Source organism: Salvelinus fontinalis, chromosome 13 (assembly GCF_029448725.1).
Source record: "Salvelinus fontinalis isolate EN_2023a chromosome 13, ASM2944872v1, whole genome shotgun sequence".
NCBI lineage: Eukaryota > Metazoa > Chordata > Actinopteri > Salmoniformes > Salmonidae > Salvelinus > Salvelinus fontinalis.
The window spans coordinates 50,131,986-50,159,969 of record NC_074677.1 but is presented as its reverse complement, the minus strand read 5'-3'; the positions used below and the strand labels follow the sequence as shown (position 1 = coordinate 50,159,969).

Sequence of the window (27,984 nt, the reverse complement as noted above, 5' to 3'; positions counted from 1 at the left end):
ATGCATAGTTAGAATGGAGAGAGGAAAGGAGGGAGAGTGAGAGAACAGACATAAATATGCACCAATCTCTGGCAATGATGTGGATCTTAACATATGCCTGAGCTTCCCCTCGAGGAGCTCTCATACATGTAGCTATCCAGCAGCCTACTGGCTCGTGTGCAGTGTTAAGGTGTAATGCTGTTGTTGCTAAGATACTGCATGGAGACAGTGGCCTCCTCACTGTTTTATGTCCCTCTGCTGCTCGTCGCCCACAACGCAAGTAACCCCCCAACCCCCATTCTCCTGTCTATTTCTCAATCCCCAAACCAAACAATGTGTGTCTGTTCGAGTTCCTCTTGTCATGACACTTTGGATTGCTGGGTACATGGTGTGTGAATCACATACAATTATACAGCACATGCACAACAAAACAGCTTTTGTATTTTCTCAGTAGCCCATATTCATGTTTTTGCAAATGAAAAAACCCATGTTTAATTTTCTGCATGACTCGAAATCTATTTATTTGTTGTGACTAGAACAGTTCTTCTCCACACTCGCCTGACTCCTGACATCTGTGTAAAAACAATGTTTATTTGTCTACCCAAGGGGGAAATTTGATGCGCAAGGCCACTTGGCGTTATACGTCTCTGCCACACGCACTCTGTCAGATGAGCCAGACAAAGTGAACAGATCCACTGAAATACAGACAGCGGCGGGCTTCTCTAATGTGGCATGATGAATGGTTAGTGAATAGTGATAGTTTACAAGTCCACACAAATAGATGGTTATGGGCATACTGTTGAGCTAGTAAGTGTTAGGTAAGCCCAACCAGTATCAAGCTTACAAAATCATTTGGGTTGCCATTTTTGTTATATTGTCTACGGTCACATATAACTAATCATTTAAAACAACAGTTGTCACTTCTATGTGTTATATTTCTATAGGTGTAATGACTAACACTTTAGATTAAGGACTTTTTGAGTTTCTCATTCTGACAAACATCTGACGTTAACAGACACTGAACTTTAACACTCGTCTCACATTAAGTTGAAGCCAATACAATCCTCCCCTGACTTGATGTTTCTGGGCCATCATCTTTTACCGGAGTCGAGACATCACTTCAAGTAATTTGTACCTTAAATCCAGGAGGCTACCCAGCCGGCCGGAACTAATTTGGGCAGAATCACTTTTACCTTCCCAGCGTAATATAGCCTTGCCAAGAGAGGTGAGTGAGCGATGTTCTTATCATTAGAAATGGCACGATTAAACTAAACCATGTGGAAACGGAGCCTTGAGGGATACAGGAACCTGCTTGATGGAGAAGAATGGGCAGGTGTAATGTGTAAGGTTATGCCAGTTTGGTATTTTTCCTTACCTCTGTCTTATCGACCTATATTGAATGCTGTCTCCAATGCCCTCTGTTAAGCGTTTGTGGGCATCCATCTTCTCGACCGATGTCACCAACAAAATTATTATTATTGCATTGTATCTCTCATTTAGAACTAAGGACATCTAACCTGATGATGCTGGAAAAACATGGAACACATGGAAGTGAAAAAAGTATTCTATTTTGTGTTCCAGGTCATGTTCTCATGACGTAGTAGACACATTACTTTACCAGAGTAGAGTAGTCGAGCATTGCTCACTGCATATTGGCGGCCTCTTTGCTCATCTCCAGCACCTGAGGCGAACCCTGGGGGTGTCAGGTTCTCTCTGTCTCATGCGTCTTCTCTGCTTTAAAGAGGTCGGCAGGAGTCTGCACTGTCATGAACTGACAGGGTAATTGGGCCATCTCTGCCTATAAACAGTATAGAGGTTTGCCCCGGGGGGCAGAGAAGTACTGAACCTACTAGGAACCTGGATCGGCCAGCCTACATTATTATGACTTTGTTTCTCTGTGGAGGTTACAGTGTCAGGAGACATTGAGATTTTCATTCTAAGTGAATGTATGTAGTCTAATGGCAGCCTATGCTTGGGCAGTGTGCAGCACTGTACTCAGGTGTTAACTCAGGTGCCCACTGCAGAGGGCAGGAGGCTGTGTACTGCCGGCATTCAGCAAGGTTTTGGTCCCTGTCACTTTAAAATTGGAGCTGGCGAGGTGACAGCACATGCAGTCAAACGGAAAGCTGATGACAAGCGGGAGCATCTCCTCCGCATCATAGTGGGAGGAGTGTTTTCAGAGGGCGGAACAGGGGACAGAATGTTAATCAAGGAATGTCTCTCTGCTCTGACAAAGAGTCTTGATTAGACATCCTGGCAAGGGTCAAGTCTTAATTGGGTTACATCCTCTCCCCGTGCGGGGATAGATGAACAGCAGTTTGAAGTTTGACACCATGGCAGGGCACTGGGGAGATGTGGAACATTTGGCAGCAGTGATTTGTTGACCTTCTGCATAGTCCCTGAGGGATTGAGAGTTGTCCAAGAAGAGAAGAAAAAAACGTTATATTACTAAACAAGTACTTTTCCAGGCCGTGGCAGGGATGTTCACGTTAAGTATGAATCATTCAGCTCGACCCAATGTAGTTTTTGTTCTGACTGGGAAGAGTGCTCCTTGGAGGTCACACCCAGGTGACCACGGCTGGCTGGCAAAGTTGCACATAGACTGGCAGCTGCTCAACTGGCCCTGTCACTCTCTGGGGCACTGGGTGGAATGTCAAATGGGAGGATGGACCCAAAATTACCCATGCCACCTCTCTCTCTGCACTGGGTACCAGAGTACACCTAGGAGCTCTCTGCATCTCTCTCCTGCCTTACGTCCTTATGGCAACCAGGCCTGCTGTAATTCGATTCTGAACCACTCTTGTCCTTACAGTGTAACAGAGCTGGGGTGGGGTGTGATGCCAGAAAAAAGGAGGGTGATGTGCGTCACTATCTCAAAGGAGAGAATGTAAACTTAAAAAAAAAATTGAAATGCATTTTTTGGTAAAAATGCCTTCTGGAACATGTGAAGTTTCATGTGCCTTAATAAAAAATGTGTATGCCGCCTGTAAATACGTATACAATTGTTAAAATATGTGCCTAGTTGGTTTAGACATGGAAAAATACAGGAACCTTCCCTCTAGCCATGATTGGCTGAGATAATAGATGGGCTGGACATGCCGAGAGATGAATTCTGTTCGGTCTGCCATGTAGCATCTATAATATGAGCTGGTCATTATGTGTAGGTAATCCTTTCTAACGCAGCATATTTTGAAAGACATCATGTAGTAGAACTGCAAAAGTGTTGCTCTACACTTTTTTCTAGTTTTGAAATCAGCGGAATGCCCGGTGGAATTAGAGTATGATAGCTAAGGAGATCGAGAAAATGCTGAAGTTTAATTGCAAATATTCAGAGGGAGTCGAAAAGAGAACACACAGAAGGCTGTTGTATAAAACACGTCTCCGGATTACATCTTCAAATTAAGGGCAACCATGACATCCGTGACAGAGAGGGAGAAGTGTCCATTCATGTATACAGGTAAGATAGTCTAGCTAGCTAAATCTTTAGATATTATACGTCTCCAATTTTGTCAGGAAGTCATTTTCCTTTCAAGTTAAAGTGTACTGTTAGCTAGCTAGCTGACTGGCTCGCTAGCTAATGTTACGTGTATGATCTGTGTAGCAATATTATTTGTATCTCAGAGCCATTTGCATTGCTAGTTTTAGCCTACTATTAGCTAGCTAGCTAACATTGAACCTGGTTGGTTAGCTTTAGCTACCTGTAGATTCATGCAGGTAGTAACATTATGAGTTGGGATTATGGTCCATTGTTTAGATAGCTAGCTACATGTCTAAACAAAATACTCCACTATGCAAGTAACCATTTCACTACACCTTCTATATCCTGTGCATGTGACAAATAAACTTTGATTTTATTTGATATAGTATGTGTTTACTAGAGACGGTAATGTGATGAACAACATGACCTGCACCAAAGTCAAATTAGGATATACCGTTAGACAAAGAAGAGCTCTCCAGTAGGTTTACCAAAACATTAAAGGGCCATTTTCTCAAAAGTGAGGTTACAAGTTTATCGACTTTCAAAGCAGAATTACTTTCCCATTGTACCTCAACTGTAGTGTATGATATACCATTTTCTAGCTCTGAGTCTCTACTTTTATCCAACGTAAAAAACACAATTTAGAAATTTTACTACATAAGACCGAATCAAGCCGGTCGGTCACATATACCATACGAGACAGCAGCATGTCAGATCCATCATGATCAGTGACCACGTTGAGATGGCCATGTAATGAACAGTGTGGGACGGTCACATTAGAAAAATAGCCATGGGGAACTTGAAGAAATACTGGCCTTATAACCAGTGGCACGTGGCTTCATCATGTTATGGACACGACCTGTTTCCATTCCTCGCTGGATCCGACAAATATAACCAACACTACAGGGTTCCATAAGGATTTAACTGTCCAACAAATGTGAGAATGTCACCGTACTGAACTGTATCATAAAAGTACTGTGGTCTTCCATAGCGGAGGAATGCGTGACAGCAGACTAATCAAGAATATTTCATGGTTCCACTGATTAAAATATGTCCGGATATCACTAAATTAGACAACTGTTCAAGGTTATGGTATCAATATTCCCTGTTGTGAAAAATTATTTCTAAGAAACATTGGTGGCCACATTCCCTGAGTCAGAGTGCATATGCAGAGAATCCCGTTTTATGAAGTGTACATGTTTGTGTGTATGTAAACACATTGCATACTGCATTTTGTAATCTAGCCTTTCCTGATTTCACTGAGGAGGCAGATCCCATTATAATAAAGACGATGAAGCTCCATAAACTTTAATCTTCCTTCTTTCTTTTCACCTATCAATTCATCTGACAGGCTTCCTTCCTTCCTGGGGTTGGGTTGATAGTAATGTGGGGGTCGGAGAGAGCCTGTGGGCGGATACATAGACATGTTGTGCTCGGAGCGCCACAGCAGTGAGGACTGTACTTGTCAGGTATAGCAGCGGCAACACATTCATCTCCACCCCCTCCATTACCTGTCTCCCCCTGTTTCAGGGCCCTGCTTGGAGGCTTGGCGCACAGGGCCCTCCCCTCTGATCCAGTGGAGGGATTAAGGTACCTATGGATTTCACCTCAGCCTTCACGTCATCAGGCGTCTCATTAATCCCCTGGTTAACATAACAATGGCCATTATTCTCCCATACACCCTCACGGTAAGATAGACAGAGTTTGCTGGCAATAAGATAACAACTAAACACCGATCCAGTCTCTTCTTTGCTGTATTTCCGTTGTTCTTCATGGTGTGCCACAGGCTAATAAACCACTTGTATATATATGGGATCCTGCCCACGGGGCTGTATTAGTCTGTACATCTCAGAAGGCGAGAGTAGGATGTGGATGGAGTTTAAAACATGGCTGATGTCCATAAAGCTAAAAATCCTGTACCTCTCGACCCCCCATTGACCTTTAGAGTTATTGGAACAGTAAGCCTGCTGACTAAGGTTTGATCCATAACAAACGGCTCCATATGGACCCTTCTACAGTACGTCCATAGTCCAGGCCTCCCCAGAGCAGAGGAGAGAAGAAGCTGTGACATTCCTAATGTGTTGACCACTGGTCCCGTGATGATGTAACCGACCATCCCAGAGGACAAAGCCTGCAGACGAACAGTCCGACCCACAAAGAGTGTACAAAGACACACACATGCTCCCATAGAAACATGCATGAAGACACAGACACTCAGGAACCTGGTGCTTTCCCCCTCCCTAGATATACTGGGTATAGCTTCTAATGGTTTTTCATAACAAAATACTGAAACACTTTCTCACATGCTTTTGAAGAAGATAATATTTAAGCAATAAGGCCAGAGGGGGTGTGGTACATTTTGTAAGTCGCTCTGGATAAGAGCGTCTGCTAAATGACTTAAATGTAAATGTAATGTAAATGTACATGACCAATACCACAAACACCTCAGGTACCTTATGGCTATTGTAAACTGGTTACCAACGTAATTAGAGCAGTAAAAATAAATTTTTGTCATACCCGTGGTATACGGTCTGATATACCTCGGCTGTCAGCCAATCAGCGTTCAGGGCTCGAAACCCCCGGTTTATAAAGAGGATTATAAACTGGGTGGTTCGAGCCTTAAATGCTGAATGGCTGACAGACGTGGTTAATCAGACCGTATACAGGGTTGGGAGGTAATGGATTACATATAAGGAGCCGTTACATGTAAGGGATTGCAAAAAAACGTTAACTGTAATCTGTTACGTTACCAGCTAAAATATTGTAATCAGATTACAGATACTTTTGAAAAACTAGATGACTACTTCAAGGATTACTTTCAAATTCAGAAAGGATGATTGTGAAAATAAATCTTTGACACTTCTCTGTTTTCTCAATGACATTCAAATCAGCATTGAAAAAGGTGCCAGTTGAAGTTTGTTCCACGTGAGCGAGTCTGACCATAAATCAGAGAGCACTATGATGACACACCAAATGTGTTTGATGGATCATGGGAAAAGAGCAGGAATAGGCTTTTGTAGGCTACAGTCCAAGGTATGTGCGACTGCTTACAATGGTGCGACTGCTGTCAGCATCCAAAGATTATACAACTTGAATAAATGCTTGGAGGTAAGGATGACAGCAGTGTAGTCTACGGTGACAGGGATATCACTTATTATTGATATCTACATAGTGCATTGATGTGAACCCCACTGCTGCTCTCTCATTACACTATTTGCGCCTTACGGATTATGGTTGTTGTGGACGGCTGTTCACAAATCTAAATGTGTATTTGAACCCAATAATGGTTGAATTCAAGAAGTTTAAACTGCCTATCAGTCTTTGTTTTTGAAACCAGTGGACAGCCAGTGAAAAATGCGCTCTTGCAACAGCTGTATAGTGCGGCTCCCAGCCTATGGAATAAAACCGGGGCTTTTCTTGCTCAATCTAATTCATGCTGATAAAAAAAAAATCCATAGGCCTGACATGCTCAAACTTGTACACTTTTGATAGACTTAAAGGGGCAATCTGTAGTTGCTACATCCATTTTTCTACTTGTAAATTATGTATATATCCATTGATTCTTGAAGAATATAATTTATAAATGCCTCATGAGTTTAGTTCAACTGTCACAATTCATGAGAACCCAAAATATAAGCTTGTTTGTCTCCAATGTTTGTAAACATTGTAAATGTAAACAAACACTGTATAACATGGTTAAAACAATAATTTTGATATCATGGATGGTCAGTCTTTGAATCCATAGCTCTGTCTATTAATCTGAGAGTGGTTACATTTCTCCAGGCCCAGCTTTTTACCAAAACAGAGGTGGGGCACCGATTTTGTTATTGTTTCATCTGTGGATTTGCCCCATGAGTGCAGCATTTATTTTTCAACTCAAATCAATGAGCCCAATCAGTCCTCCATGACAACATCATAAACAACAGAGTAGAGCTGTATAATAAATCCTTAGTTTTGGTGTTATTCTCAGATAAAATAATTTGTCTAATCTATACTTCTATATTTACAAGTCCTATTCTTGAAGATCAAGAGGTATAACATTTATTGGAATGACTGGAATTCTGATACACTTTGGTTTTTAATGTAAAGATATAATTTAATCGTATTATGATATGTAGATAGAAAGTGATGGGTTAGAAGAAGCCTACATAACCAACCCATAAAGTAAAATTGAACATCCATATATGGCCAGCTATGTAAACTCTAACATGATTTATCCTATAGTAGATCAATTGGTAACATGCATTAGAAGAAGACAAAAATGTCTCTTAAGGGAAAGTAATCTAAAAGTAACTGAATGTAATCAGATTACATTACTGAGTTTGGGTAATCCAAAGGTTACGTTACTGATTACAATTTTGGACAGGTAACTAGTAACTGTAATGGATTACATTTAGAAAGTAACCTACCCAACCCTGAAAGTATAACACGGGTATGACAAAACTTTTATTTTTACTGCTCTAATTACGTTGGTAACCAGTTTATAATAGCAATAAGGCGCCTCGGGGGTTTGTGGTATATGGCAAATATACCATGGCTAAGGACTGAGTCGTGCCTAAGAACAGCCCTTAGCCGTGGTATATTGGCCATATACCACACCCCCTCGTGCTTATTGCTTAAATATAGTATGTCACAATAATTCTGTACATCACACAGTCTATGTTAGGAAATATAAATACTGTACAGGTATACGTTTTTTCCCAACTAAAACTCATGTATGAGCATTTGTGTTTCTCTTTTAATTATGACAATTCAGACTGGGCATCATCTGGTTGAGAAGGAAGCACCAAGTTAATATTTAAATTGGTATTGAACGTGCCTTACAAAAACAGTCAGACATTGCTACTGCTTTTATGTTTAGTAGGATTTATTTGAGGTGAGTGATGGGCAGAGAGGCTTCAGAAGGTCCACACCTTTTTAAAGATGGATGCGGTCCATACACCCAAGCACACAGATCCTCAATGCTGCTCATTGTGAAGGCAGTGCACACACTGGCCTCAAAAAGAATAGGACATCGCAATAATACATATTTCATCAGTCTAGACACTCAAACACTTCTTCCCAACAGAAAACACGGAGAATCCCTCAGTTAAGGGCCCATTGTGAGGATTGCATAGACACTTCATAACCAATGCATTATGCCTATATGAAGTACATAGTCACCAATTAACACTAATGTCAACAGCTGAAAAGGAGAATGGGGTTACAGCATTCAATCGTTTATTCAATCACTTTCACAAAGACAACTGAAAAGCAAGCAGCAAATGAAAGTACTGTGTCTTTATTTAACGTAAAGAATAGCAAAACCTAGACAAAGGGAGGTTTAAAACAACATTTCTGTATTGTCATCAGCCCCACAAACAAACTTTCACAACAGAGAGAAAAATGAACACTTTCAAAGTCAGGTTTCTACAAACAAAAACATCTCTGACGGACTGACGTCATCATTACACCATAGTCTTTAAAACAGCGAGAGGTGAAATAAACCACCTCGCAGACACTCTGCCTTCAAAATGAACAATATGATCATATCACATCAGATATGCTGGGTGCTGATCATTTTTATAATTCTATATTTGATAAGTGTATCCTTTAATACCGCAGGACAGAGCACAGTGCAACAGAAGCTTCCACAGAAGCCGCAGGTTTCCACACAGGTTAAATATGCAAAGCGCACTGATTCCTGAAACTAGGCTACTGTGATGAAAGTTGTCAAATGTGTTTGGCTTTATTAACTTTGGATTCACAGAGCTAGGGCAGCATCCACAGTGCAGCATCCACAGTGCAGCACACCAATTGAAACTTAGTACACTCAGAGAACAGTGGTTATGAATAAAACTCGTATACTAAATGTATAAATATTATAAATATTTTAACGTAGCAGGCACAAGCAACCTAACCAATTTAAAGTCAAAACTATTCTAGGCTATAACCTCAAATATTCATGGGACCATTTTTCACACATTCTAATATTCTCTAATGCGGGCAGAGAGAAAAAAAGAGAGGTTATTTGGCTCTAAATATAATGGACTACACAGTCCACCTCTTTATACCATTCAATACTAAACAGGAAGTGAACCACCATAGAATGACATTGATGTTCTGTTGGTCTTGTCTGACAAACTACTGTTTGTGCACAGTTCCAAACTGTGGTATTCGGCTCCTACTGCAGGATGCATGGTAGAGTCACTTGAATATCCTAAGCAATTTTCTGATACAGCAAGTGGTCTAGCTGAGCATCTCAAGTGATGCAATATTGAATAGTGTTTTGGTCCTGACATTAAATCATTTACTGAGGCGAATGGGTCAGCTGTTGCAGCATCATATGGAAAATGTCCATCATCACCGCCTCGATGCATGTTAAACGGGTCAGGGTCTGTCTATACAAAATGTAATCTCCCACACAACACGCCTGCTTCATCAAATTGTTTCTTAATCAACGCCCTTCAGACATTTTCAATGCCAAACTCAATCTCTCTGAGAGCAAAACATGAAACCATGCAATATCCTTGGGCACATGATTTCTTTACTCTTTTTTCGAAAAAAGTCATTTGGCACAGCAAATAATTGGAAAATAATGGAGACATACTGTATGGCAGAGACAAAAAATTGTTAAACGGTACATATTTAGGCAGACATCTACATTCTGGTTCTATTGCCCACCAACTGGTCAAACACTGGTTGAATCAACGTTGTTTCAATGTCATTTGTCAACGTATTGTGATGTGTGATCAACGTGAAAAATATATTGGTTTTGAAAAAAGTAATCAACCAGTACTGTTTTCATCTAAGTTCAACCAGCATAGTAAACATTGAAATTAGGGCCAAACTTCAACTTAAATACATTGACTTAACCTGACTAACTGGTTGTTACATCAATCTAATTTCAACATAATCATCAGAACTATGTAGCATATAAATTGAAATTGCATTGAAAATTTCACATAGAAATGTAACAAATATTTTTCATAGTATATAATGGGTGGTTAAAATGATGTTGAGTTTCATATTTGATTAGCCAGATTTTATTTGACCTTGTATCAGTGTTGATAGCAAAATGGTATGCTTGAATCAACGTCATTGTTTCAACGTCATGCCATCAACCTAAATAATGAGGTATATTGAAATAAAATGTGAAGCCACAGCCTAACAATTCCTGCCTGAACAGTGACTCCTACTGGTACACAGGCACGTGTACAGATAGGGCTCTACCTGTGCAAAGCACATGCCCCTTTTCCCTTCCAGTCTCCAAAGTGCCCTTTTCGGTGGTGGTATGAATTTTAACCACCCAATATATAGTATAAAAAATATTTTTTACATTTCTATGTGAAACTTTCAATGCAATTTCAATGTATTGTCTTTTGGAATCCACTACCCGCAAGTCGTAGTCAAGTTCGCCACCTTCCACCCCGTCTGTTGGTTGTACCTGTTGATCTGCCCTGTATGGAGCTTGCACGTGTCCGGAAGAGCCTTTTTCCTAGTCTGCCCTGCACAGAGATTGTGCACTTGGTATCCAAACATACATGGCTTGAGAGATGTGGTCACCGGTCGAGTGTGTGTAGCTAGCTACCTAGTTGTCAACGTGAAGCTAAGTATACCATTATTCGTCCATGGTTGATTGGATCTTTGGAAGTTTAGAAGTAGTTACCATTAGCCCTTTAAATAGGATGCTAAATTCATGACATTAATAATAAACTTTTACCTTTGGATATGGTCTTGTATTTGTGTTTTTCATAATATATACTATCCAAGTAGAAGATACTGTATATCTCCTTCAAATGTTGATATTTGGTTGCGTGGACAATTCAACATCCAGTTTGTCTTCAAATTAATGACTGATATGTTGGATTCACTTCTCCATCTCAACCATAAAATCTAAGTTAAAGATTAGCACTGGAATGAAATCAATCTTTAAATACATCTTTAAATGTCCTTTGGGCACCTCAATCCGAATTTACTTTCACATACAGCTAGTGTAAAAAAAAGTTAAAGGACTAACTTTCAACTAGTCAATGTCATTTAGGTAGTCTACACAAATAAGTATAGAAAATGATCGAGGTGTGAATGTGTTGACATGATAGCTCAGCTGAACAGAGCACAGCTAGTTTCCAAAGCTAAGTAACGTACACAGAGATGGGCATCTGGATGGTAGACTTGTTCCCACTGAACTGTATTAACTCTCATTCACCACTAGGAGGCACTGTTTAAACAGACTGTGGCTTCACCTTTTATTTCAATATAAAGGTAGTTCTTTATTTTGGTTAATTATGTTTATTCAAACATACCATTTTACTATTGAAACAAGGTCAAATAAAATATGTCTGATCAAATATGTAATTCAACATCATTTCAACCACTCAATATATTTAATATAGGATGAAAAATATTTTCAATGCAATTTCAATCTATACATAGTTCTGATGATTATGTTGAAATTACATTGATGTAACAACCTGCTAGTCAGACAAGTCAAAGTATTTAAGTTGAAGTTTTACCCTAATTTCAATGTTTAAATGATTGAAATGAGATGAAAACAGTAATTTTTTCAAACCCATACTATTTTCCATGTCACAATACGTTGACAAATTACGTTGACAAATTACGTTGGAACAACGTTGATTCACCCAGTTTGTGCCCAGTGGATCATGACTATATTTCATCTGTGAGGTGATTCACAATGACCCCCTACGTTCGCCACTAAATAAAAAGTGTGGACACTACTGAATCATGTCTATAAGCTGCATCTGCTGTCCTTGCATTTGTATGCAGTACCTCACAGAAATGACACTCCAAGTTTCAGGTGACTGTTCCTTGGTGCTATCAAGCATTGCAACACAGATTGTGCAGGCCGTGCCCTGTCCCCTATAGGATTTCCTCGTTCCGTCGTGCTACCTTTTTGCATTGAATCGCAGTGTCAACACCACAAACAAAATTACTAGCATGCGCTAGAGCACAGCCCACGTGACAGAGGTAACTACCAAGAGGCACAAGATTGATGTTTCAATGATCCACATGTCAAAACAAACCAAATGACTTGGGTGGATTTTTCTTGGGCAGATTTTTTCCCTAAACTTTTTTTTGTCCACATACAATGTCCTTGAAATCCCAACTGTTATTTGTTATTTGACAAGCGGCGAGTAGACAATATACAGAAATGTCTCTCCAACACCCAGGGTCCTGTCATTGAGAGACAGGGGAGAGACACTTCAACATGGGATTGCAACGACTAGTATGGCCAGTAAAGAGAGCTACTTCCAGTGTCGATAGTAATCTGGGAGCTCTCTTTGTGGAGGTCTCCACTCCCTCAGGGCAGTTAGAACGGAGAACAGAGTACAGTGTGTAGAGCAGCATCACTTGTAGACAAGGCATTTGCTCATTCAGTTAGGTATGAAAAGGGCATGCAAGGTATTCATCTTGCTAAGAAGCCACGATGTCAGACGCCAAGCACCACCAATGTTAGCCCAAAGCGCTCAGCCTATCAAGTTGCAGCAATCTGTTGTTTACCCTTGGTCTGATCGCAGGAAGTAGCATGGTGTTGGAAAATGGGGTTTCATAAAGTATGCACATTTCTCCATGTTTTTTTCCGCCTTCTTGTCATTAAATCAAGTTTGCAGCCTGAATGGAGAATGTTTTATGTACGAACCGGTCCACGAGGGATACGAGTGTATAGCCGGCTGCATACATTCCCTTTGGACGTTAAGATAAAACGACCCAATATCGCCTTCTGCCGGACTTTTGGCTACACCAACTCCCATAGCATTGATGCTGTTTTAGAGCTGAGACTGCAATACTGATCAATATGAAACCTGACTTAATTATATTTCACAAACGCTCTATTACAGTTGGATTCACAACATCTACAAAATTCACAAATTACTATTTTGTGTTATAATTAAAGTATTTGCCCTTAGTTTAAATATTGTATTCATGTGTCTATTTGTTTCTCTACTGCTTTCTACCCAGGATACTGTACAGGCTATATCATATATAACATGTATATAATGTCTTATATTGCATGTGTTAATTAGCATAAATATATTTACTATGTATGTATTCATATATAAATATATTCCATATCTGATTTTATGATGATAAGAGTCCTTCCTGTAGCTATCAACCCCTGGCCCTGCTAGAAGGACAACCCCCAGCTCCAACAGAGATGGAATACTACACAGTATCTTAGTTAGCAACTGAAACACTGATACTAAAGCCTTACAGTTCAATATGACAAACAGCATTACTGGAGGTTGCAGACTTCCACATGTACAGATTGTCATGCATATGTTTGATACATTGTACATGGTTTGTGTTTTTAACACCTTCAGAGAAGTCACAATAAAATAGTTCCCATTCTATCCATTTGAAAGGCGTTTCTCTTTTGAACGTAATCTTGGTTTGAGAGATGGTTGAGAACATATTTTGGGTTCTGGAAAAGACATCTGCTTAACAATCACAGAAGTCCCTGGAAACCCAACGCCATTACTTTCACAGCAGCTATTATTATCGCCATGTACAGGCTGTATGATTTGAGCACAACATATTTTACCTTAACACTTTACTTCTGAGTATTTTGTCATTTGTATTACACTGGGCTGAACTACACTCCAATGTATTTTGTAACAAGTTACTTTTGAGAGCTGTAATATGTATTTTCTAAATACAAAATAATTTTCTATACCATTTTTTATAGCGGTTCACAATGTTGTAGCCCCCTCTCCCCCTGAATTGGTATCAGAAGTCTGATGGCACTATGGTGTGATAAGTGCATCTGCTAAATGAACTAAATATAATTGTAAATGTAAAAATGGACAATTGCAAAGCATGCTGAGTATTACTATAATGAGCTCCACCCGAGACAAGGATAATAATAATACCCAGTGTGCTTTGCAGTTCTGTTTGGCATGTTCATTTTCATAAATACATCTACATTTTGGTCATTTAGCATACGCTCTTATCCAGAGTGACTTACAGTCAGTGCATTCAACTAAGGTAGACAAACAACAACATATTACAGTCATAGCAAGTAAAATGTTTCTGTAACCGTTGCTGAGAATGTTATTGCTCTTCGGGCCAGCTACTTGCAGATATATTTCTGTATTTTAAAATACAAAATACATGTATTTTAATTAAATACATAAAAAAATCGAAGTATTTTGTCGTTTATTTTGATACATTGATCTTTATGGTATTTTGAAAATGTATTATGCAATTGTATTTTAATTGTATTTTTGCCCATCCCTGTACACACAAATAAAACCATATATATAGAATGGGAATGACAACATGGAAACGAGCATCTTAAAAAATAAGTTGTATTTTTCTAAATGGGGCCTCAAACTTGTATGATAATCCCATGGAGAAAAGAAACAACACGGACAGGCACAAGGGTCAAAGCTTTCATCAGAAAACATCCATTAACTGAAAAGTCAAGAATATTTACTGTAGATTGAACATGGTTGAATAAATTAACCGATGAATGCCTTACTATACAAATGAACTGTTATCTATACTAGACTTCAGTCTGAGGTAATGATGTCCGAATACTATGACAGAGGCTGACCACTGTAAGCCAATACATGAGAATGTACATCGAGAATATTTTAAAATGCTGCATCAGTCACATTATGATTACGTTTCATCCATGCTTTTGGGATTTTACCCTCACTGACCATGTCCACCGGTGACCATGGGCTGTACGTGGAGGGAGAGAAGGGGGAGCTTCCGCACACAGGCCCAAACCATATGGACACCAGTGTGCTTGTGTATATATGTGTGTGTGTGTGTGTGTGTGTGTGTGTGTGTGTGTGTGTGTGTGTGTGTGTGTGTGTGTGTGTGTGTGTGTGTGTGTGTGTGTGTGTGTGTGTGTGTGTGTGTGTGTGTGTGTGTGTGTGTGTGTGTGTGTGTGTGTGTGTGTGTTTGCATTTGCCAAAAGCTTTATCTTAAAGATGTGGGTATTCAAAAAGGCACACTGCTTCTTTCTCTTTGAGCATACTCAGCCTGTTAAAACAATAAAAGTCACTGGACTGGAAAATGCACAGGCAGGCCCATAGGACACAAAAGCAATTCCAGATGATATTGGGTTGGGTCTGTTGAGATTCAGCGCTAGCAGAAGGGCAGACACTGAGGATTATTAATGATGTTCCTATGGAACTCTACAGGCTGCCCCTGGCTATAAGAGCCCACCATAGCGACAATAAGCCAATGGCTCTCCTTGCTGCATTCTGACGCAATTCAGAGTGAATGGTGTGAGTGTGTGTGAGTGTGTGTGTGTGTGTGTGTGTGTGTGTGTGTGTGTGTGTGTGTGTGTGTGTGTGTGTGTGTGTGTGTGTGCGTGTGCGTGTGCGTGTGCGTGTGTGCGTGTGCGTGTGGTGCACCAGGACCTGATCCTCTGTAATGAGCTAACATGAAGGATTCAAACACATGCTCCCCCTTATCATGTCAGAGTGAAAAGAAAGCATGTCCAAAACACCATCCGGCTATTCTATCAAAGAAACATATCATCAGGAAACAACAAATGAGCATTTATAGTTTGACTATGTACATACAAATCTAAGAGAATGTTTGTCTTCGACCTATTGAGACTTGCAAATATCAAAATGAAGTCCAAAACAATGATACAATAACATGTGGTGGATCTCTTGGCCTCCTGCCACCTCAGCCTAATAGTTTGTCGGGGTGACTCTAATTGTGGGTGGTGGACCTGGGGGAGGGGATGGCGCGCGGCTTGCTGTTGATGTACGTGGCCCAATAGACCAGGTTGAAGATGAAGAACAGTACAGGGAAGATGATGCGTGAGACCTTGTCCACTCTGCTGACGCGGTTGTAGGACTTTATGGCTTCCACGTATGAGTCGTCCATTTTAGGGACCTTGTGGCTGTGGTGGTGGTGGTGGTGTGTAGCTCTGGTGGCACTCCTTGAGACGGTGGTTAAACCTGGGTCCTTTACCACGTTGATGGTGTAGGTAGTTCCGACAATGTTGAATGTGTTATTGGCCTTTTTGGAAAGGGAGGCAGATTCTCTTCTCTGTAAAGAGAAGAGAAACTGAGAGAATCAGGGCTGGATCATCAAACCTAACAAAGGCCTTGTTTTCAAAATGACAACATTACCTGGGACTGTTTTGACTGGGGGTGCAATGATGCTCAAGATGCATGATGGGAACATAATAACATCCATATTTTGCACCATTGGGAGCTAAGCTGAAAGAACTCAAGGCCCTAGTGTAGGGATCGGGGCTGTAGCCCTACCAGCCGAGACAAAAGGCCAGGGTCATAGAACATTACGCATCTACGCTCCAATAAGTGGCAAATCACATGAGCCTCCCTGACAAAATATGCATACATCACAGTGAGAATAGGAACGCCCCAGGGCATGGCATACACAGGTCAGAGGTTTATGGGCAATATTATGGTTTAATTTCAGAGAGGCTTGTTATTTTCTGAACCACTGAAAGAAATGGGGCAGAGCAGAGTAGTGGGCAGGGTTTGTCTAGGCTGATGGCACTGGAGAATTAGTGGTAGGGTAAGAGCAGAGCAGGATGAATCAATGCACCTGTAAACAGACCTGACAAACTACCCTCCGAGGACTGGGGCTGTACTGTATATAGGCCATAGATTAGGAATGAAGCCAAGGGGATATAAAACAGATGGGCTGGGAACAGTTTTAGGTTTCAAAATCCTACCTCAGGAAATTCTTAGATACTTTTTCATATGTCAGAAATACACCTACAGCTGAGATATTCATATGCTGTATTACATTAGTATGGCCAGGCTTGCATCAACAAGGTGTTGATTCATGTATTAATAGGGCAAATGGGATATAACAACCAGGGTTCTATGATGTATTTTTGTCTTAAACCACAACATCAAGGAGAACTGGCCAATCCAATTGGATAAGCAGGCCAGTCAGGGGGGCTAACACAGGGGTTAATGGTTTGCATTTCACCTCAGATGTACAAGGTGAATGGAGGCTACAGAATGCACAGAGGACGTGAACAATAGCGCTCCATCCGTTCCAAAACAGCAACAAACTACCAGAGGGGCTTCAAACCAGAATAAAGTAGCAGGGATGATGTTCAACAGAGAAAAAAAGAGTATGTTGTCTGTCTGACTGTCTGTGATCCTGCCCGGGCTGGGCCAGGGCTCTGTTTTCCCGGGCTGGGCCAGGGCTCTATTTTCCCGGGCTGGGCCAGGGCTCTGTTTTCCCGGGCTGGGCCAGGGCTCTGTTTTCCCGGGCTGGGCCAGGGCTCTGTTTTCCCGGGCTGGGCCAGGGCTCTATTTTCCCGGGCTGGGCCAGGGCTCTGTTTGCCAGGGCTGGGCATGCACTCTGGCTCTATCTCATGCCAATATCAGTGGAGAGGGAGTCTTTTAGTGGTGACGACTGCTGCCCCCTGGACGCCCTGAGGCTTTCACAGGGTATTGATTCCTCCTGATCCAACAACACCCCGGGCCCCTTATATCACAGCTTAGATCAGCATGAGTAAGGGATAACTATTAACAAGCGTCTCATGACCTTTACCACAGCTACCTTAGGTTATTTATCCCTGGCATCAGGTCTGCTCTCAGCCTACCATGCTGACATACAAGGCCCTGCTAGTACACACCCGCCAATCAGCTTAGTGGCGAGGGACTCCATAATATCATTTTGAGTTACGTAGTCTGAGATACAGGCAGAGGCAACCATAGTATGGGGCTTTGTTTAGAAAGTAATGTTCTTCAAAACATTGTGTGCCACTATACACAAGAGTACAGCAAAATAGCTTGAGGGCAGACAAACTTTGTGTGATTATATTAATACTTTCGGCTAGCTTGGGGCTTGAAGACTCCTCAGTGTGTTTGTGTGTGTGTGTATATGAGTGCCCCTTGGCCCTGAATGGGGAGTGTTGGGAGACATTGCCTGTGCATTTGTATGAGTATTTGAGTGTGTGAGGGTGTTTGTGTACAAGGCTGAACGTGTCTTGATGTGAGGGCCTCTGCAGAGTCGGTTGGGTCTTACAGTGTCTCTCTGGGTCTGTGTTCGGAGAGTAGGTGCCTTATGGGTTATGGCTAAGAGTACCAATACATGTCTCTGTGCTCTGTGTGTGTACTGTACGTGTCTGTACGTGCAGCCTTTGTGCTTGGATGTGACAGCACATCTTGGGGCAATAAGTGTGTCCCAGTGTGTGAGTGTGTGACAAATGTTTTTGGAGTTAGAGTAGACATGTGTGCACGGACATGGCTTAGGGAAAAAGTGTCTATCTGTGTGTGTCCGTGTTTGCATGTGTGTGTTTGAGAGTACAGTATACCGTAGGTGTATGTATATGTGTGTGTATTTGTGTGTGTCTGTGCAGGTGGCCTGGCTTGCTGGGAACGATGACAGCTGTAGAGGTGGCTGGTCCCCACATAGACCTGACTGCAGCACAGGCTCATTACTGCAGTGTGTGTTACAGACTGTCTGTCAGCCAACATGAATTAAACATGCCTTCAAATCCCTAATCAAGGTCAGCTCTGCTTCTCCCCTGCGCTAATTCCCTAAAATGTTATCATGTTATGGAAATCCAACCCAATATATGTTTTGTAATTCAATCAGTTCTTATCAGTCAATAATCACAGAAAGCTGACTAACTTGTCTGTGCCTGTACCCCTGACTATCACGCCCTGGGTCTCCAGTGGCGAGAAGAGAGGAGAGAGAAACCTCATTAGTTTGCATGAATGGTGCTGCTGCTACTGCCGACCAGGCCCACATGGCTGGCATGTCTAACAGGACACATCGGACTAAAAAGGGCAACATTGAGAGTCAGAGGAGCTCCACAGCCACTGAGGTAAATTACCTAACATCGACCCTCCTCTGGCTCCTCACTCCCAGCATCAACTGAGACACAGCCTCTCACAGCCTCTCAGAGGCTCTCCTCAGGGCCCCATGCCAATAGGGTCACCATCTGGCCCCATCAGGAGAAGGCTGCAGCCACAGCCTCTGATGAACAGGAGTGCTACTCCCAACAGGACACTCAGCTAAGAGTCCTTCCCTCTCTCCGAGGAACGGCCTTTTGATTACACTCACTTCATACACACATCTTCCCCTGTGAAGCTCTTAAACGAGGATAAAGAATACAGAGTTTCATCCAGCAGCTCTCCTGAAGCTTTTATCAGTGAGGGACTGTGATGGGTGTGCTATCGCTCCCCGAGTGACCCCTACCCTCACGTATCCATCACCACAAACTGCCTGCTCAGCACAGCCCAGAGAACACAGGACAGGGATCCAGCTGCTGCTGCCTTTAAGACAAAGCAACAAAGACAAATCTTCCTCCACTTACTGCATTGTAATTCACATAACCATCTGTCCCTCAGTGACTACAGAAAGGTTTCATGTCAGCAATACGCCATGGTGTCAATCATCCAGTCCACTTACAAAGAACTTAAGAGTGTTTAACTGATGGTTGTGAGTCCTTCATACTCAGCATATTCTAAAATGGATTTGTGACACTGTAAACATCTGTTGCAGTGACTGAAAGCCTGAGATATTTCTACAAATATTGACTTGGGTTGACAGAAGCACATGAAATAGTAGACTTTAGACTTGTAAATCGAGTCTCAGATATTCCACTTTAAAACTTCCCAGGAGTTCACCACTTACTTTTAAAGGGATATTTCGGGATTTTGGCAAGAGTCAGATGAACAAATGGATACCATTTTCATGTTTCTGCATCCAGTATGAACGAAGTTAGAGGTAGTTTCAGGTGCCAATACTATCTAGCATTAGCGCAATGACAGGAAGTCTATGGTATCTACTAGCATGCTAGCAGTTACCAGAGTTCCAGTCATTGCACTAACGCCAGTTAGCAATTGGGCTACGCTAGTTCTCAACTTCCTTGAAACTGCGCACAGAGACAAAAAAATGGGGAAGTAGATAAAGGGCTTTATTGCCAAAATCCTGAAATATCCCTTTAATATCCTCACAGCTGTTCACATGAAACACATCCCCTGATTGCACCCAAACTTTCCTAACTTTTCTAGCATCAAAATGCCTACTAGCACTACTGAGTGTCAAAATCACAATGTTTAATGAGATCCTCATATAACCCCATGCCTTAATTATCACTATCTTGCACTGTCTCGCACTGTCTCTCTCAGTGTGTCTATGTGTGTGAGGTACACTGGGGTTTATGTGCTGTACGTGTCTCTGTGTATGAGATACAGTGTGTCTATGTATGATACACACTGTTTTAATTTGTACAGTGCATTCAGAAAGTATTCAGACCCCTTGACTTTTTCAACATTTTGTTACCTTACAGCCTTATTCTAAAATGGATTAAATTGTTTTTTCTTCTTCTCATCAATCCACACAGAATACCCCATAATGACAAAGCAAAAATAGATTTTTTTGCAAATATGTATAAAAAATTCTAAGTATTCCGACCCTTTACTCAGTACTTTGTTGAAGCACCTTTGGCAGTGATTACAGCCTCGAGTCTTCTTGGGTATGATGCTACTTGCATTTGGTCAGTTTCTCTCATGTCAGGTTGGATGGGGAGCGTCGCTGCACAGCTATTTTCAGGTCTCTCCAGAGATGTTCGATCGGGTTCAAGTCCAGGCTCTGGCTGGGCCACTCAAGGAATTTCAGAGACTTGTCCCAAAGCCCCTCCTGCGTTGTCTTGGCTGTGTGCTTAGGGTTGTTGTCCTGTTGGAAGGTGAACCTTCACCTCAGTTTGAGGTCTTGTGTGCTCTGGAGCAGGTTTTAATCAAGGATCTCTCTGTACTTTGCTCCGTTCATATTTTCCTCAAACCTGACTAGTCTCCCAGTCCATGTCGCTGAAAAACATCCCCACAGCATGATGCTGCCACCACCATGCTTCACTGTAGTGATGGTGTCATGTTTCCTCCAGACGTGATGCTTGGCATTCAGGCCAAAGAGTTCAACCTTGGTTTCATCAGACCAGAGAATCTTGTTTCTCATGGTCTGAGAGTCCTTTAGGTGCCTTTTGGCAAACTACAAGCAGGCTGTCGTGTGCCTTTTACTGAGGAGTGGCTTCCTTCTGGCCACTCTACCATAAAGGCCTGATTAGTGCTGCAAAGATGATTTTCCTTCTGGAAGGTTCTCCCATCTCCACAGAGGACCTCTGTCAGAGTGACCAATGGGTTCTTGGTCACCTCCCTGACCAAGGCCCTTCTCCCCCGATTGCTCAGTTTGGCCCGGCCGCAAGCTCTAGGAAGAGTCTTGGTGGTTCCAAACTTCTTCCTAAGAATGATGGAGGCCACTGTGTTCTTAGGGACCTTCAATGCTGCAGACATTTTTTGGGACCATTCCCAGATCTGTGCCTCGACACAATCCTAATTCTGAGCTCTACAGATAATTCCTTCCACCTCATGGATTGGTTTTTGCTCTGACATGCACTGTCAACTGTGGGACCTTATATAGACAGGTGTGTGCCTTTACAAATCATGTCCAATCAATTGAATTTACCACAGGTGGACTCCAATCGAGTTGTAGAAACATCTCTAGCATGATCAACGGAAACAGTATGCACCTGAGCAACATTTTGAGTCTCATGGCAAAAGGTCTGAATACTTAAGTAAATAATTTTTCTGTGCAAACATTTTTAAAAACTTGTTTTCACTGTGTCAATATGAGGTATTGTCCATTTTACAATAAGGCTGTAACGTAACAAAATGTTGAAAAAGTGAAGGGCTCTGAATACTTTCCGAATGCACTGTATGTGTGTGATATACAATGTTTTTTCTGTGCTCAGGATACCTGCTCTGGGAGTTGTCCACCCCACCCCTACTGCACACTCTGTCGTGTCCAGGAACAGAGATCCTCCTCTGTGGGGTTGTTAATGAATAAATAAAGTGTCTCTTTACAGATTACCCAGGGCTGTCTTCGCCAGGAGGCTGGGATAGGATCTTCTGTCAGTGTTTCTCCTCATTCCCACTACAATACAATATGAGAGCTCTGACCAGCTTCCCTCGCCGCATCTCTGAGCAATTAGCTCTGAATACGCTCATTTTTCAGGAGGTTATCAGTAGAGGATAGATAGAGAGCACATAATCTAGAATGAGCAAAACGCCACTCCACTCTAGAGAGGGAGAGAGTGAGAGAGAGAGAGCAACCCGAGGAGTGAGCCAAGGAGGAGACAAATACACTATCCAGCAGATTAATGAGGATGGAGACAGTTGTGATTAGCTACTTCTGCACAACAACAGCAAAGCACACAAAGAGGGAGCAGGGCTTTTACGGGATGTGTGAGCAGTTACATTATCCTGTTTTAACCTTTGAAGTACTGAAACGACCTCCATGTACTGTAGGTATACCATAGCTACAGAACTCACCCTCATCTCCTGGGCCTCCTTCTTGCCGTCCCATGCCCAGCTGCGCTTGGTGAAGTAGTTTACTGTGGCAAACTCTATCAGGGCGGAGAAGACAAAGGCATAGCATACTGCCATGAACCAGTCCATAGCTGTGGCATAGGCCACCTTGGGCAGGGAGTTCCTGGCACTGATACTCAGGGTTGTCATGGTCAGAACTGTTGTGACCCCTGGGGACAAAAATAAGAGAAGCAAAGGGAAAGAGAGAGTGAACACACACACATAGTGCACACATACCCAATTGGGCTGAACAACAGTAAACATAACTGTGTGTCATGGAAAGAAAAAGCATCATCCTTGAACATTCAGTACATGGTGTCACAGGGTGTCCTGACATACTTCAGAAAGTATTCATACCCCTTGACTTATTCCACATTTTGTTGTATTACAGCCTGAATTCAAAAATGTTCTCACCCACCTACACACAAAACCCCATAACGACAAAGTTATTATGAAATGTTGCACATTTATTGAATATTAAATACAGAAATATCTAATTGACATTCGCTACATGACCAAAAGTATGTGCTCGTCGATCATCTCATTCCAAAATCATGGGCATTAATATGGAGTTGGTCCCCCCTTTGCTGCTATAACAGCCCCCACTCTTCTGGGAAGGCTTTCCACTAGATGTTGGAACATTGCTGTTTGGACATTCTTCCATTCTGCCACAAGAGCATTAGTGAGGTCGGGCACTGATGTTGGGCGATTAGGCCTGGCTCACAGTCGGCGTTCCAATTAATCCCAAAGGTGTTTGATGGGGTTGAGGTCAGGGCTCTGTGCAGGTCAGTCAAGTTCTTACACACCGATCTCGACAAACCATTTCTGTATGGACCTCGCTTTGTGCACGGGGGCATTGTCATGCTGAAACAGGAAAAGGCCTTCCCCAAACTGTTGCCACAAAGTTGGCAGCACAGAATCATCTAGAACGTCATTTACATTTTAGTCACTGTATGCTGTAGTGTTAAGATTTCCCTTCACTGGAACTAAGGGGCCAAGCACGAACCTTGAAAAACAACCCCAGACCATTATTCCTCCTCCACCAAACTTTTACAGTTGGCAATATGCATTCGGGCAGGTAGCGTTCTCCTGACATCTGCCAAATCCATATTTGTCCGTCGGACTGCCAGATGGTGAAGCGTGATTCATCACTCCAGAGAACGCGTTTCCACTGCTCCAGAGTCCAATGACGGCTAGCTTTACACCGCTCCAGCCGAAGCTTGGCATTGCGCATGGTGATCTTAGTCTTGTGTGCGGCTGCTCAGCCATGGAAACCCATTCCAGATGAACAGTTCTTATGCTGATGTTGCTTCCAGAGGCAGTTTGGAACTTGGTAGTGGTTCTGTGAGCTTCCATTCTGTGAGCTTGTGTGGGCTACCACTTCACGGCTGAGCCGCTGTTGCTCCTAGACATTTCCACTTAACAATAACAAAACAAACTGACTTGTTGGAAATGTGGCATCCTATGACGCTGCCACATTGAAAGTCACTGAGCTCTTCAGTAAGGCCATTCTACTGTCAATGTTTTTCTATGGAGATTGCATGTCTGTGTGCTCGATTTTATACACTTGTCAGCAACGGGTGTGGCTGAAATAGCTGAATCCACTAATTTGAAGGGGTGTCCACATACTTTTGAATATATAGTGTATATTTAAAAGCCAGGGCAATTCATGGGGGAGTGAGGAAAGATGGTTTTGGGAGAGTGGCTTGTACGCCTCTCCAGGTCTCGCACCCACTGTGAAATTTGGTGGAGGATCGGTGATGACACCCCCCACGGTGCTTCAGCGAGGCTGGAATCGGGCAGATTTGTCTTTGTGAAGGATGCATGAATCAAGCCACGTACAAGGTTGTCCTGGAAGAAAACTTGCTTCCTTCTGCTCTGACAATGTTCCCCAACTCTGACGATTGGTTTTTCCAGCAGGACAATGCTCCATGCCACACAGCCAGGTCAACCAAGGTGTGGATGGAGGACCACCAGATCAAGACCCTGTCAGGACCAGCCCAATCTCAGGACCTGAACCCCATTGAAAACCTCTGGAATGTGATCAAGAGGAAGATGGCTGGTCACAAGCCATCAAACAAAGAAAAGCTGCTTGAATTTTTGCGCCAGGAGTGGAATAAAGTCACCCAACATCAATGTGAAAGACTGGTGGAGAGCATGCCAAGATGCCTGAAAGCTATGATTGAAAATCAGGGTTATTCTACCAAATATTGATTTCTGAATTCTTAATAGTTAAAACATTTGTATTGTGTTGTTTAAAAATGAATATGAACTTATTTTCTTTGCATTATTCGAGGTCTGACAACACTGTATCTTTTTTGTTATTTTGACCAGTTGTCATTTTCTGCAAATAAATGCTCTAAATGACAATATTTTTACTTGGAATTTGGGAGAAATGTTGTCAGTAGTTTATAGAATAAAACAAAAATGTTAATTTTACCCAAACACATACCTATAAATAGTAAAACAAGACAAACGGATTATTTTGCAGTGGTCTCTCAATTTTTTCCAGAGCTGTATATATGTATTTTTACATTTTTATAAAAGTACAGACACAGAGTTTCAAACTGGTATATCATACACTGCAGTTTGGGGGGGAGGTTATGATGCTTTGAAAGTTGATAAACGTGTTTTCCCACTTAGGAGACAAGTAGGATTGTCCTCCAGAAAGTAGTCATGAACTTTCTCCCACTGAGCTTTGTCAATAACACCAGCTAAATTCAGGGCTGTAGCAACATTTTTACAGTTCTCCATAGGTATATCCCTCAAAAAATAATAAAAACCTGATTGTAAAAATGTTTTTATTCCCAATTCAGATAGCAGAGTTAGGGTTTCAGATGCAGCTACAATCTAACCTCTCCATCCCTAGCTCCAGAGCTGCCTAACATCTGTCCATGCCCTCTACTATACCGGCTCCCTAAGTCTCACAGAGCCGCGGATTGGAGTCGCCCCACAGGAGAGCTCTGCTGAGCTTGTCTGATGATACACAATAATCCCTGTATTGATACAGTGCAGGCGGCTAGGCAGTCCCCTGCCATCTGTCTGCAGAACTTGGAACAACTACTTCATAGGGGGAAGAGGAGCCATGGGTGGATGGGAGAGAGAAGGGGCTGCTTTGGAACAGATGCAGCAGCCTGGCAGAGTGGTGCTGCACTTGATATGGAAACCCTGCTGGCTGATCACCTCATGGAAAAGTGAGGAGCGCATACTGTGACCTGCAGCTGGAAAGAGATGCCAACTACCACAATATCCATGATGGTGGGTAGGGGAGAAGCCTACCAGGGGCTGTAGCCGTTAAGTAATTGGACAGACCTCCTCCATTGACCACATCCATTGTGTTGGAGGCTGTATTGACCACCTCCATCATGTCTGACAGTGTGACACAGCCATCATATCCTCAGTGAGATTTCATTTCACTTTCCTGGCATTGTTTGACACTTAAAAGCTTTGAGGAAAAATCCCCTGCCACCACGGATGTCATTACACAGGCAATCAGAAACACTGAGACTGAGATACTGATTAGATTTGTCCATCTAGACCAGCAGCTAGAAGACATAGCACAGAGACATTCCAAACGTGGCTGTGCAATACTCTTACTGTGTGTCAGGCCCAATGTAGATTTGAATTACAATACAGGAAAAGATTTTAGAGGATAAATCAATTGCTGTGTGAAATGTGAATCTTTTATAGGTCATTGTGCCCACTGGCCTTTGTATTCTACGTCTCCGGGAATTTAAAGAACGAAATGAGAGGAGAGCAGAGAATGGGTGTCCATCAAAGCCGATATAAGCAATCATTCCACTTCAGCTGTTCCCACTTGCCGCATCTGTTAGAAGAAAATATAGGCTCAGAAAATGGACATTGTGCAGCTGAAGAGGTCAACTCATTTCATCACCTCCTAAATAAGAAACGTGAACTTATGGTCTTACTGTTGATTTATGCAGAAGATATAACTAGCCCCATTACTATGTTTGTTAGGTGACTACATTTAAAAACTGTTATAATCGGTAGCATTGAGACTGCCCTGTATTGCTTATATACTTAATGTGCATCGTCAATGAGAAAAATATAGCATCATTTAATATTAGTCAGTGCTAAAGTTGTAGAAAATATTGACTATTGGCAAATCCAATCTCCCCATATTAAAAAAGATCAGGCAATTAAAAAATATCAATGGAGATTGTATTGTGTCCACTGTGTAATGCGTTCGCTCAAACCATAAATCATACATTACACTTGGGTGAATGAGAAAATTACAAACCGGATTTTCCACCCAAAAATATAAGGTCATTTCAGCCAGACCCTCCGACCAGGCCACCCGCCAGGGAACAAATTATTGATTAAATATCATCTTTTGAACAGTGCCCGGGAGCCACTCATACTCATAAATGTAGGTTGGAGAATTGGCTGCTCTTTATACGAGACAAGTCACCAGTTTTTCCTAAAACATTTAGACAGTTTTAAAGCCCTGTGGATGGCTCAGAGAGCAGGAGGTTATCAGGGTCTGGTTGTGAATAGCAGTTAAAGCGACTGTCCAGTCAGGGAGGATAGTCTCAATCTGAAACTTCCTCCCAGCTAACAGCAGGACACCTGTTAACCTGGACCAGTCCTGTGCCCTGAGGCCATTCTCACTTTCATTAACTCCACACCTGTCCTTTGAACAATGTTGTGCCTTTGTGCACTTCCATTACAAGTGAGAGTTTGCTCATATTGAGTAGGCAACAAACACACATACTGCTGTGTTTGCTGGATGATTCCCAATGACCTTGGCCTTGTTTCAACTGAACCTCCATTAGAAAACACATGAGATGTTGTTCTTGAAAGGGTTGACAGACTAACAGCTTCTTACTGTGACTTTTCTTGGCAATGAAAGGCCTTTGTTTTACAAGGAAGTCAGTCATAGAGCTGAGGTGAAGGCCCCTCCTTCATGAGAGGAATATGGGACTGTGAGAATGGAGAATACGAGGCGAGGAATATACCAGATCATTTCCACATGGCTGTAAGTATGTGAACTCCTCTTTTTTTTTCACCTTACATGCACAGCAAATCAAATCAAATCATAGTGGCTAGCCACTGTGCTTCACTGCATGCCCTGCCCTGCCCTGCCCTGCCCTGCCCTGCCCTGCCCTGCCCTGCTCTCAAACACTAATTAGCTGCCAAACAGAGGCCTGCTCTTACTGCAGGGGGAGG

The 27,984-nt window shown here is 42.2% G+C and overlaps 1 protein-coding gene across 1 annotated transcript in view; it reads right to left on the bottom strand.

The window, feature by feature from the left end:
- Nucleotides 1-8,303: 8,303 nt before the first annotated feature.
- LOC129867861 (gamma-aminobutyric acid receptor subunit alpha-2-like) overlaps nt 8,304-27,984 on the bottom strand; it is a 145,182-nt gene continuing 125,501 nt past the window's right edge. The window contains exons 10-11 of the mRNA XM_055941342.1: nt 22,759-22,964; nt 8,304-16,480 (exon numbers count right to left, since the gene is read on the bottom strand). Of these exons, the coding sequence (XP_055797317.1) occupies nt 16,139-16,480; nt 22,759-22,964 (548 nt within the window). The 3' untranslated portion in view covers nt 8,304-16,138. The remainder of the gene's footprint in view (nt 16,481-22,758; nt 22,965-27,984) is intronic.